A 13790-nucleotide genomic window follows, 5' to 3' on the forward strand; every position below is an offset into this window, starting at 1 on the left:
CAACGGAACCTGCGTTGCAATTGGTCTGGTGCTGTGGAAAGGCGTCTACGCTCTTAGCTAAAACCAGCTATGTTACTAAACAATTCTCCACCTGAAGATGGTGGTGTGCGCCATCAAAACACCTGATGACGAAATAAATAAGTGGCTCACTCAGAAAACTGCTTTATCCCGTGCGGCTACAATTTAGACACTATTACGGAGTTACCCACACAATAAAATGATCCTTATTGGTCTTCGATCGGTAGGAAGGCTTTGGATGACACATTTACTGGTCGCTGGACTGGCAGAGGAGGCTGAGTTTTCTGACCCCAAAATTTCCAGCCATAATCCCATTAAATTATTTTCTTTGAATTTTGTGAAGGATGGTGTTTACCTGTAGGATATTCGAGTTTGCTTCAGGGCAGCAATACACACTTTAATAAGAACATTCTAGGTCGGACATGCGAAGAACGGTAATATCGCTTAGATATTCTGCATGCTAGAGATAGCAGACACATTGAAATCTGTTAAATGGTTACTAAAATCTTATCCGTCTGTGTGTGTGTGTGTGTGTGTGTGTGTGTGTGTGTGTGTGTGTGTGTGTGTGTGTGTGTATGTGTGTATGGGTGTGAACATTATGCCATAAACTGCATCTTTCTACCTATACTCATGTCTGAAATATAGGAGATCAAAGTTGTAAAGATCACTTTGGAACTCCCTGCACAATAGTTGTTTCGGTCTTCTTGTTGCTTATTTATTTCAGCCTGTGAGTCTTTTGATACGATTTCCGTCTGCTAGCCATCTGAATGGAGGCCGATCCGAGTGAGTCTGTTTCCCGTGTTGCAGGGCCAGCGGAAGAGGCCGCCGGTGCCGTGGTGCTCCGTCATAAAGTGCCCTGGCGTGTGGGCATGCGCCATGATGCACGTGGGCATCGGATGGAATTTCTTCGGCCAAATCACATACCTACCCACCTACATGGCGACCATCCTCAGGTTTCCCATTCGCAAGGTAAGCATATCTACAAAACTCATCTCATGTTTTGTTATGTTATGTGTGTGAAATCTTATGGAACCTAAGCGTTAAGGTCATCAGTCCCTAAGCTTACACACTATTTAACCTAAATTATCCTAAGGACAAACGCACACACACACGCCCGAGGGAGGACTCGAACCTCCACCGGGACCAGCTGCACAGTCCATGACTGCGGCGCCCTAGCCGGCCGGAGTGGCCGAGCGGTTCTAGGTGCTACAGTCTGGAACCGCGCGACGGCTATGGTCGCAGGTTCGAATCCTGCCTCGGGCATGGATGTGTGTGATGTTCTTAGGTTAGTTAGGTTTAAGTAGTTCTAAGTTCTAGGGGACTGAGGACCACAGCAGTTAGGTCCCATTGTGCTCAGAGCCATTTGAACCATTTTGCAGCGCCCTAGACTGCTCGGCTAATCCCGCGCATCATTTCCCTAAGTTCATACCTACGACCTGTTACGTACGTCTGTTCCCTTTCTGTTACGCAATAGAGTGATAACTCCTGCTTCGCTGAAGAACGCTTTCTGTGGTTATGTACAACTCATCCAGGAAATTAGCCATTTAACTCAGACGATAACCTCACCGTATCATCAGGTGATACCGCTAGCTCTGCTGCAATCGGAAATAGTATATCAGCGAATGGACGCACGACACAAGGCTAGAGGTATCAAAATAAGATACGTATTTTACATCCTTCTTTTGGATCGGTGACTGAACCGGTTATAAATTCATATTTCGGAAACCGTAATTTTTTTAACTTATAAATTTTTATCCCTTGTGTGGAGCTTTGAATGTCAGAAGTATGAACATATTAGTCTGACGCAGAAACGAGTCCCAGGCCACAGGACACATACAACTCTGAGGAGCGCTACGCAAGCGAGCTGCGACTCCCAGAGATGCACAGGGATACCTCACACAGAGAGCATCGCGGATGCGCCTGAGAGTTGCAACACAAAGAACCGCTTCTCTGTTTTTGGCAAATCAGGATTCTTCATTTATGACAATATACAGCAAAATCATCAACAAGTTGTATATTTTTACGAACAGTAGATTCTTTACACCACACATAAATAGCTTCATCTTGAACCGCCTTACGACGTCCTCAATACAAAAGACATCGTGGAATAATAATAATAAAAAGTACCAATGTCCTTACTGAATACTTCAACAGCACTAAGACTAAGGGAAATAACGTCACGGTTATTAAAATTTTTAGGGCTACCTATACTATCAACACCTTCACAGCGAGTAATGACCACTGAAAGCCATGCAGAACCATGATTAATCTATCGTTATTAAAAAAAGAAAACATCGAAAAACCACCTATAAAAGCACAAGGAACATCAAGGACAGCGTGGGAAGCAATGACTTCACCTTCACTTTATTTTTCTCCTTGGCCCCAGTAGTGATTCCAATGTTACCAACGGCCCACAAGGCAGTACTGCGTGAGCGCCGAGCACGCCTAAAACGAGGCATCGCACTCTTGTGGTCTGGTAGTGATGATTAGTATTTTCTAGTGCAAAACGCCCGTATATATTTTGTTGGTCGTTGAGGGCAATTCGAGGCTGAAGCCTGCGTAGTTTTGGCGTGTTCGGCGCTCATGAGCCACCTTAAGCAATGGTACACCGGTTTTAACGTTATATTTCTGTCTTCTACACGATAAACAGAATGTTAAAGTTTATCTGTTGAAACAAACGTGGACTTTCATGTACATACCAATGCCGACGAGAAACCTTGCTCCGCACCTTTACTCAGATCACAGCGCTATCGTGAGCAGCCTTTTGTTGGCTGACGATGCTGTCTTCTTAGCACGTACTCAAGACGACCTTCAGAGGCTTGTGGACAAAACAGCACTTCTATATTCCTGTGAATGAAGACTTTGTTTGTGGCTAGGGATACAGTTACGCCTGCCATAAGATAAGATGGGTCCTTGTTGAATATAGACGCCAAATTCTGCTCCCTCGGTTCGCAAGTGTTAGAGGATCTTTCTCTAAAAGGCGAAATAAATGTGACGATTGGAAAAGCGGCGAACACTTTCTGGAAGCTCCGCACCAGAGTATAGGACTACAAAAGCTTACAGTGACAACAAAAATACTAGTCTAACAAGCATGTGTCCAGAGCACCTACTGTACCGTGCTGAGACCTGGACATCATACGTCAAAAAAGTAAACTTTTCGCCTTTCATCTGCGGTACTTACGAAACATTCTAGGCATATCATGTAGCGATGATGTTACAGATGAGATAGTTCTGAGTACTGTGAAGCTAACGAGTATCACTGCCAGTCTCAAGGAAAGTCGCCTTCTATCGTTAGGTCACTTGTGTCGTATGGACCACTCTCGTCTTTCTGATGCACACTACTTAGTGAGGCAAAACATGCCAAGTGTGCCCCTGCAATACCTGCATTGCGCTTTAAAGGTTGCATCAAGCGCGACATAAACGCATTTAATATTTTCTGTGACAAATGGAAATAGCTCGCCGAAGACCGCATCAGGTGGGGGAAAGTCATCAAGGATGGCAGCAAGACACACGACGGCGCCTGGTCCAACAACTTAGCTGCGAAACGAGCATGTAGACAAGCGCATCCAACGAACCCCCATTTCGGGATGATATACACTTCCCCAACCCGTGGGCGTCCAGTGCCCTCTCGTATTGTATTCATGAGTCACCAAAAAAATTGCCTGGATTATAATACCTACTATTCCATTAGGAAGTATAGGGTTTATTGCATAAACACTTTTTACAGCAGTTTTTATGAGTAGAACGTTTCATACATTGCATACGTTGTAGTAAAAATTTTAACTTCAGGAGAGACATTGGCACAAGAAGTAAATTCACCTGCATAGCAAATAATGTCTCAGTTAACATATTTGTATGTCTCTCAGAGAGAGTTCCCACAAGAGAGTTTTCGCCATTGGTCCTGGCACTTTTCTGTATAGAATCACATCACGTGTCATACTTTTGCGCTAAGAAAACTGCAGTAGAAATTTAGATTTGAAGCAATCCTGAGAGTGTTATTTCTCATCCCGAAGCCATCACTTACATACAGAACGTAAATCATGCTCACAGTAGCTTTACACTCCAGAATTCGAAGGGAGGCATAATATTCTACTGGTAAAATAAGTTTTTAAGATATATTAACGCTTCATGGCTACAGCTTATCTTCAGAAATATGAAACTACCTGCTATCTACAATTACTCAAATCTATCACCATTGTAAACTCTCGCCTCGTAATTTCAAGAGATCTTACCATGATACTAACGGCTGTATATCGGATTATGGCATGAGAGACTCGCTTATGCCACGACCGCACAGAAAAGTAGACTGTAGCCTAAATGCGCTTGGTGTAAATGTAATTATTTACTACAAAATTAACCACTGGAGCTATCCAGGTTCTTTTGAAAATAAAGGAGACCTCCTATAACTCTATTTATTCATCCTCAAACAATGGAAAAGACCTCTGACTGTATCATATGCATTCATTCGACAATACTGCAAAATTTTAAAGTTTACTCACTCTCTAAAAAACCACAGACGATTCAAAATTGCTATTCCAGCGATATATTTCCCACAATACGCAACAGAACAGTTTATATTCCTGACTCACAGTTCTTTCACTACATGTTCACTCGACCACGTCCACACTAATATTGTCCCGCGAGCTCGCTGCTAACTCACATAATGCCCTGTCCAACGGAAAAGGTTGGAGAATGTAGAAAGTTCTAGAAGCTAAGGCTCGCCAGCTCGCGTCTGCTGCTAGGTAGCTCTCTGACAAGGAAATACTCACATTCCCACACGTAATGGTTTTGCAAAATGCAGAAAAAATAACAGCTCAAAATCCCATAATATTTACAAACACTCCATCTGCGTCAAAAGACAACATTAAACACCGAAACCGGTAGGGGCCAGGCGCAGTGCGGCGACTGTGTCGTACGGCGGGTCACTCAGTGAGCGACGCCCTTTTGTGGCTTGCTGGCATTTTCGTGTGCGACCACGGCCCCACTTGTAGATTGGAGGGGTGCGGCCTGCCTCTCTTGTGGCAATCGGTAAGCTTCCGTATTGTCGAAATGACTAAGAGGGCGTTGTCCTCCACAGGAATGTATTTCTTTTGGTATGCCAAGCGTCTACTGGTACACTCCCTGTGCATCTCTTGCGTGCATCTGATTCATCTCGTCCCTCCACTTAGGCTCTCTGAAACCACTATGGCGCCAGCTCCTGGGCATACTGTGCATCACTGTTCCCGGCAGAGACATCTTCGACAGAGCCTTCTGCGCATGCGTGGCAGGAACGTAGTCCACGCATCTCATGTGATGTCTATATGAAACTTTCGAAATATCAACAAACGCCTCGGTTCTAGGCGCTACAGTCTGGAGCCGCGCGACAGCTACGGGCATGGATGTGTGTGATGTCCTTAGGTTAGTTAGGTTTAAGTAGTTCTAAGTTCTAGGCGACTGATGACCTCAGAAGTTAAATAGCATAGTGCTCAAAGCCATTTAAACCATTTGAACCAAACGCCAGCTATCGCTTAATCTTGGTACTTGCGTGAACAACACTTTCGTAGCCTACTTTTAATAGCCCTATCAGCACAGTTTGAACCAAGTTCTCAACTTCACTGGCACTTCTGCACAGTCCAGTCACTGTACAGTATGTTTCCAGCTAAGTCCAATACCGTTAAGCAACAAAACTTCTACTTTATATACATACTTTAAATCCGCCATACGGTGCGTGGTGGTGCGCACCTCCTACCAATAACAATCATTTCTTTTGCGCTACCATCCGCAAGTAGATCGAGGGGAAATCTACTATGTGCCTCGTACGAGCCCTAACTTTTCTTATCACATTTTCATAATCCTTAAGGAAAGTGTACGTTGGCGGTGGCAGAATCATTCTGCAGTCAGCTTCAAATGCCATGTCTCTAAATTTTCTCAATACTGTTCCTCAAAAGAAAGAACATTACCTTCCCTTCAAAAATTTTCATTTTAGTACCGAAAGCATCTCCGTAATACCTGTGTGTTGATCAAACCTACCTATAACAAACCTAGCTGCCCTCCTCTGGATTGTTTCGATGTCTTCCTCTACTTGTACTTGGTGAAGATACGTAACACTCTAGCAGTACTTAAGAACGGTCCATAACGGTGTTCTATATGCGGTCTCCTTTACCGAAGAACCAGTTTTTCCTAAAATTCTCCCAATAAACCAAAGTCGACCATTTGCCTTCACTACTACAACCCTTACATGCCTATCCCATTTCATGTCTACATCTACGTAGATATTCCGCAAGCCATCGAACGGTGCATTGGGAGGGTACTTTGTACCACTGCTAGTCATTTCTTTTCCTGTCCAGTCGTAAATATGCCTCCGTATGAATCTTAAACTCTCGAATCTTATCTTCGTGGTCCTTACGCGCGGTGTATGTTGGCGGCAGTAGAACCGTTCGCCAGTCAGCTTTAAATGCAGATTCCCTAAACTTTCTCCATAGTTTTTCTCGGAAAGAACGTTGTCTCCCCTCCAGGGATTTCCATTTGAGTTCCCGAAACATCTTCGTAACGCTTACGTGTTGTTCGAACCTAGCGGTAACAAATCGGCCCCTGAACTGCTTCGATGTCTTCCTTAAATCCGATCCGGTACTGACCCCAGAGACTCCAGCAGTACTGTACAATGGGGCGATCCAACGTCCTGTCTGCGGTCTTCTTTACAGGTGCACCAATCTTTCCTAGGATTCTTCCAACAAACGAAAGTCTTCACTCCCATAGTTTTTATACTCCTTCCATTTCATATCGCTTTGCAACGTTAAGCCCAGATACTTAAAAGACTTGACTCAAGTAGTACTGTAAGCGAACATAGCAGGTTTATTCTTCCTGCTCACACGCATTAACTTACATTCTTCCACATTTAGAGCTATCTGCCATTCAGTCACTCAACTTCGACACCTTACCGTACACCACACTATCAACAGAAAACGACCACAGATTGCTGCCCACTCTGTCCGCCAAATCATATATATATATATATATATATATATATATATATATATATATATATATATATATATATATATATATATATATATATATATATATATATATAAAACCGCGGTCCTATCGCACTTACCTGGAGCACTCCTGACTATGTCCTTGTCTCAGATGAACACTCACCATTGACTATAACGTTTTGGGTTTATTAGTTAGAAAGTCTTCGATCCATTCACATATCGGGGAATTTATTCCATAGGCACGTACATTCGTTAACAGTCTACAGAGGGGCACCGTATGAAACGCTTTTTGGAAATCTATGAATATTCTGTGAGAAAAGGCAAGCTCAGTCTCGCATGAGCCATGCTTCTTACCACTGTTTAAGTCACAAAAACATACTAAATATACTGTGTATTATAAAAGTAAGTGTGCAACGTGCGTGCCGCTAAAACTCAGAAACGAGCCCCGGTACGATGATCGGAGTTATAAGTGTGGTAGTCTTTTGTTCTTCATCCATGGAGAAGGTCGAGATTTTACTTGAAGGGCGTGCTTTTGAAGATACGATGGTTGGTAAGTTTCGCACTCTACAGATTTCTAGAGCATTACAAAACAATCGAGAGTATTCAAGAACATTCCAGAACACTTGAGAGTATTCGAGAGCATTCCGCAACGTTTCAGAATGTTCCAGAATGTTCCGGGATGTTCTGGAATTTCCGGTAATAGTCTGGAACATTCGGGAAGAATCCAGCATGTTCGGGAACACCCTGGGACATCCTACATCCATGTGAAACATTGCAGAACACGCTAGAATGTTGTGCAACATTCGAAGCCTTTCTGGTATGTTCTGGAATTCGCCAGTGGTGAGGCTATCCAGTGATAGTGGTATATAAAGCAAGACCCGACGCAAGTTTTTTGTCAGTGACGATGGGAGGAACCGACGAAGTGTGTGAATAAAAGTAAACAGTGAAGAAGGAGTAGTCAAAGTGATACTGCGACTGAATGTAATTCGAAAATAAAGTGTGAAAAATGAGTAAAGTGTACTTAGTGTATTTGTTAGTAAAAAGTTCAACTGAGTTATATTTTAGACAATGCCCAAACGTAAAAGAGGAGGTGATCATGCCAGTTCTGAAGCAAAACAAAATGAACAGCGAAAAATCGAAACAGACGAAGATCTCGAAACGCCTTTAAGTCCCCAACCAACGACAATGGGCCCCGTGAGACGCAGAGAAACCGAAAAACGACGGGGTGAACGGACTGAAGAATCAAGATTGCGGCACAATCTTATAATAAAAGACTGCGAACTCAAGCCACCCATGAAAATATCACTCTACGACAAGCGCGGACGAGGACAAGCAAGCAGTACAACCTAACAAATAAAGCATTCCACTACGACAAGACGAAAAAATATAACAAACACAAACACGTAGTAACCTTAAAAAGTTCAGTAGAGAAACACCAACATTGCATGACTGGAAAAATTCGATTACCACCACTGGAAGAACCTCCGCAGGAATTTTTCCATGACATGACCGGGGAAACCCCAGAACAAAAACACTTTCTTCAAAATGTGAAGGTCGACGGGGTGAACGGACTGAAGAATCAAGATTGCGGCACAATCTTATAATAAAAGACTGCGAACTCAAGCCACCCATGAAAATATCACTCTACGACAAGCGCGGACGAGGACAAGCAAGCAGTACAACCTAACAAATAAAGCATTCCACTATGACAAGACGAAAAAATATAACAAACACAAACACGTAGTAACCTTAAAAAGTTCAGTAGAGAAACACCAACATTGCATGACTGGAAAAATTCGATTACCACCATTGCAAGAACCTCCGCAGGAATTTTTCCATGACATGACCGGGGAAACCCCAGAACAAAAACACTTTCTTCAAAATGTGAAGGTGTGCAACGCTGCTTCCAAATGATTTCTTTCGTTGTCACTTCGACCAACACTAACAGAGATGTAATCGATTGCTTTTTCTTCCAAGGACAAATCTATCAGAACAAGGGAACATTACTACACTACCCAAAGAAGACTAAAAATTTCTGCAAGTATATTTAATCGAAAATAAAGAATCAGAAAATGATAAACGATGCACAAATAAAAGTGGACTGAGACCAGAAGTAGTAAAATATGTACAGAAGATCTTACACAAATAAGATCAACCGGATCGTGTATTCGAAGCAGCACTAGACAGAATGATTTCTGGCGACTATGAAGTTATAATTCGAGCCGTCTAGAGAGCACATAGAGAACACAAACGTCGATTTAATGCATCGCCATCGCCATCGTAATTGTGGACAACTAAAACACAAGCCGTGACATAACTGGACTACAATGCATTGCTGATGCACACATTTCATATGAGGCCCTCCAATACCATTAATATTTCTACATGCAGAGGACGGTTATCATTTTAATGTGGAACAAATCCAATCTGAAATAGGCGTAGAAACAAAATTAAGATCACTTCAAAGGGGTTTTATGCTTACAAAAGAATACCCAAAACCCAACTTGGACGACACGCAAACCGGAGTTGATGGCTATCCCAAATACAGTAGACGATCGCCTAAAAGTTTCACAGCCAAGATACGAATACGAGACAGCGACGAATTGGAAACAGATAATCAGTGGTTAGTACTATATAACACACTACTTTCCAAAATGTTCCAAGCACTCACAAACGTAGAATACTGAAATTCAGTGAAATCCTTCAAATACGTCTGTAAGTACATGAATAAAAGCAGTGACATGGCAGTATTTCAAACAGCCAAATTAAGCGAACAACAAAACAGAAACGACGGGGCCCTCATGTACCAATTGGAAAGATACATAAATAGTAACGAAGCAGCGTGGCAGATTTTCCGTTTTCCAGTACGCAAACGTGAATCAGCTGTGCAACATCTAGCATTTTATTTGTAGAATGAACAGAGAGTTTACTTCACAAAAGACACCACCAGAAAAAAATACATGTGAACCACCACAGAATGCAACAGTAAAAGCTTTCTACCAAATGTGTCAAACGGATCCATTCACGAAAACATTACTATACGTCGACGTCCATATCTGTTATAGGAGTAACATAACAAAGAATGTCTTTCAACAACGAAAACAAGGAATTCCGGTTGAAGATTATCCAGGAATCATGAAAACTGGTGTGTTAGGCCAACTATACGCCGTACACCCGAACAACGTCAAATTTTTCTGTCTTCGGATGTTGCTACACGAAGTATAGGAACCAAGAAGTTTCACAGGTCTCAAGACTGTTGACGGTTACCTATGCCAGACGTACAGAGAAGCATGGCAACACTAAGAACTACTGGAAAACGGCAACCACTGAGAACTAACACTATAAGAAGCCTCACAGCCTCAACTGAACAAATGAGAGTCTTGTTCGCCATAATTCCAACAACATGTAACCCATCAAATCCAAAACAGCAGTGAGACTCCTTCAAAGAGAGTATGAGTGATGACATACTGTACCAGATCCGACAAGCTTATCTTGAACTGACCATCGTATTCAACGACAACATCTTCAATTAGACACTCATTCGTCTAGTAGGTAAAGGTTTAGCAGTAAACAATCATAGCTTAGTACAACTTGGGATGCAAGCACCATGGGAAGATGCTATCAGTGTGCTACAACATCAACGAACTATTTCAGTACATTGCTCAAAACAAACCACTCCTCAATGACAATCAAAAGGAAATTTACAACGTTATCATAGAGCAGATCGACAAAATACTGGCAGAATTAGTTACTTGGACGCACCAGGCGGCACCGGGAAGAAGTTCCTAATAAATCTGTCGCTGGTGGAAACACGTGCTAAACAACACATCTCACTTGCACTGGCAGCATCCGCCATTGCAGCCACACTTATGGAAAGCGGGTGAACTGCCCATTCCGTCCTACAACTACCGTTGAATATAGTCGATAAAAAGTTTCGGTATCTAAAATCTCAAGAGCATCTCTGCGGGGTGAACTTCTAAAGCAAGCTAAAATTATCTCCTGGGACGAATTCACAATGGCGAATAAAAACTCACTCGAAGCCAGGGACAGAACGTAAAAAAATTGAGAGGAATCTCTGAGGTGATGGGAGGGACTCTACTCGTGTTCTCAGGAGATTTTCGACAAACACTTCCAGTTATCCCAAAGTCAACACCAGCAACGAGATAAATGGATGCTTAAAGAATCACATCTCTTGGACACGTACAAATACTGCGACTAACAGAACATATGATAGTTAAACTATCTATAGATGAAACAACAACACATTTTGCTCTACAGCTTTTACAAATAGGCGAAGGCACATATCCTACTGACCCGACGACCGGCCTCATTAAACTCAACAGTGATTTCTGCAACATAGCCATTGCTGAAAGCGAGCACATCGATCAAATTTATCCAAACATTGATCACTATACCAACTTGGACTGGCTATCTGAAAAGGCAGTTCTGGCAAATGAAAATAATATTATGGGCGATATCAACTTTGATATTCAAAAGAAAATTCACGGTAAAGAGAGAATTTACAAATCGATTAACACGATGGTAAACATTGAAGAAAGTGTGTACTTCCCTACAGAATTTCTAAACTCTTTGCAAGTATCTGGAGTGCAATTAGACTACTTTCGACTTAAAAGTGGATCTCCGATCATACTATGCAGAAAACTCGACTCACCAAACCTATGTTTTGGAACAAGGATGATCGTCAAACAGCTTTCGAATAACATAATCGAAACCCAAATTATGACTGGAAAGTATAAAGGACACACACTATTTATTCCCAGAATACCATTGATTTCTGCTGAGCTGCCATACCAATTTAAAAGACGGCAATTTCTAACCAAATCAATCTACAGTTTTATAACTAACAAAGAGCAAGGACAAAGTTAAAATTATTGCGGCATCAACATCAGACTCCTGCTTCTCTCTCAGTCAGCTATACGTAGCTTCCTCTCGAGTAGGAAATTCGAAAAAATTTTAGTCAAATACCATGGCTAACAAAATGAAAAATATTGTATATTAACAGGTATTGCAAATAGACAGAAAATGTTTTTAATATTTTTTACCTCTTATGCCTTAACAAGTATAGTAAACAGTTAGAATATGTTTTCAATAATTGTTTTACTTGTTATACTTTAAAGTTTAATTTTTTATTCTAACTACTATACGGTCTAATATTAACTCCCTGAGCGAAACCGGCTACCACAGCTACTGTCTTTTTAAAAAACTGACTTTGAGCTGGGTTTGCTTTACCACTTAAACTGACATTTAGTATTTCACATCTCATGCATGACGACTGCGTCTTATGCACGAAAAACAACAGCAAATTAAATCAGATCACTATATTTTATTTGTTGCACCGGCTGTTTACAGCTAATTCTACGGTGTCATCTTTTTTCTTCACTCGACTCCTGCTTAGCATATCGCGCCGTGGATTTCTCTTCTTTCTCTTCCTCCTTGCGAGTTTCACACGTACTCATACCACTTTTTTATATTTGCGTTTCCATTTATACTTATTCTTCTTTCATTTCTGTGACTTTCTCGCGGTGTCGTTCGAAGTTTTGTTTGTGTCATCGTCCTTCATATTCGTTCCGCTATATTGTAAGCTCTCGTCCCTTAAATTTAAGAGATTTGACTATGACGCTGAGGGTGGACTCTTGCACTACGGGGTGAGAGACTTACTTCAGCCACGATCATACAGAAAAACAAACTGTAGCTCAACTGTGCTTGGCGTATCTGTAATTATTTGCTACAAAATCAACAGTATGAGCTGGTCAGGTTCTTCTGAAATGAAAGATGTCGGTCCTCTAACTTGATTTATTCATCTTTAAACAACGTAAAACACCCTAATTGTACCATACTCACTCCTTTCATAACACTGACCAATGTTAAAGTTCTTTCACTCCTAAAAAAGCGACAGATGATTCAATATGCCAACAAAATATTGTTCTCAGTGCACTACCAAACACTTAAAAATTAAACTTCTCACATTTCTGGCTCACAACTGTTCATTCGACCAAGTCTGCCCCACTACTGGCTCACGTGCTCGTCACTAACTCGTATTCTTGTCACGACACGACTATGATCTGTCCACCAGTAAAGGCGGGAGGCTGCAGAAAGTTCTAGAAGCTAAGGCACGCCAGCTAGCACCTCCTCCTAGATGGTTTGTCGGTAAGAATGTCGACCATGGTATCCTTACACCATGTCCCCTTTCAGCAAGATGTTGACAAGACACGTTATTTTCATCTTTACTGAAATGGAACGTACGCTTCTAGTACATTAAATCTGAGATGAATGTCATACACTGCGTAAGACATATGAATGTTTCTGTTTTTAATACGTTGAGTTAATCAGTTTTTGAAACGACAATTTGGTGTTCTATAATAAAAGTGGTGGAATATAAAAGTGATTACACAACTGAGAATCTCAAAAACCAATCAGGTCTTTGCTTCCTCTTGAGTAAATGTCTGTTTGGTTCATAAAATGTCGAGACTCATAAATACGACAGAAGCCCATACTACAACTCGAATGAAGTACTTACAGCACGTAAAAATAAGTAATTTAATATATCTCAGATCTTCTGGGCTTGAGTAAGGGTGTCCTTTCGGGTGTATAGCTGAATTCTGGATTACATTTCTATGCAATAAAATAGATTTAACAAGAAGTAATCTACGACAGCAAGCACATCATTAGTAATGAAATAGTAACAAACAAAAGCAATATATTTGAAAAATTCTCTCTTTTTGTTTTAGAGAGTTTTTACAGTAAAATCGAGGTTTCCACTATTGATTACCGTGAGAC

The 13790-nt window shown here is 41.5% G+C and overlaps 1 protein-coding gene across 1 annotated transcript in view; it reads left to right on the top strand.

The window, feature by feature from the left end:
* The window catches only part of LOC124789895 (putative inorganic phosphate cotransporter), a 159500-nt gene that overhangs the window by 85037 nt on the left and 60673 nt on the right, over positions 1–13790 (top strand). Inside the window, exon 6 of the mRNA XM_047257415.1 lies at positions 826–987. Coding sequence (XP_047113371.1) covers positions 826–987 — 162 coding nt within the window. The remainder of the gene's footprint in view (positions 1–825; positions 988–13790) is intronic.

This window comes from Schistocerca piceifrons, chromosome 3 (genome assembly GCF_021461385.2).
Source record: "Schistocerca piceifrons isolate TAMUIC-IGC-003096 chromosome 3, iqSchPice1.1, whole genome shotgun sequence".
NCBI lineage: Eukaryota > Metazoa > Arthropoda > Insecta > Orthoptera > Acrididae > Schistocerca > Schistocerca piceifrons.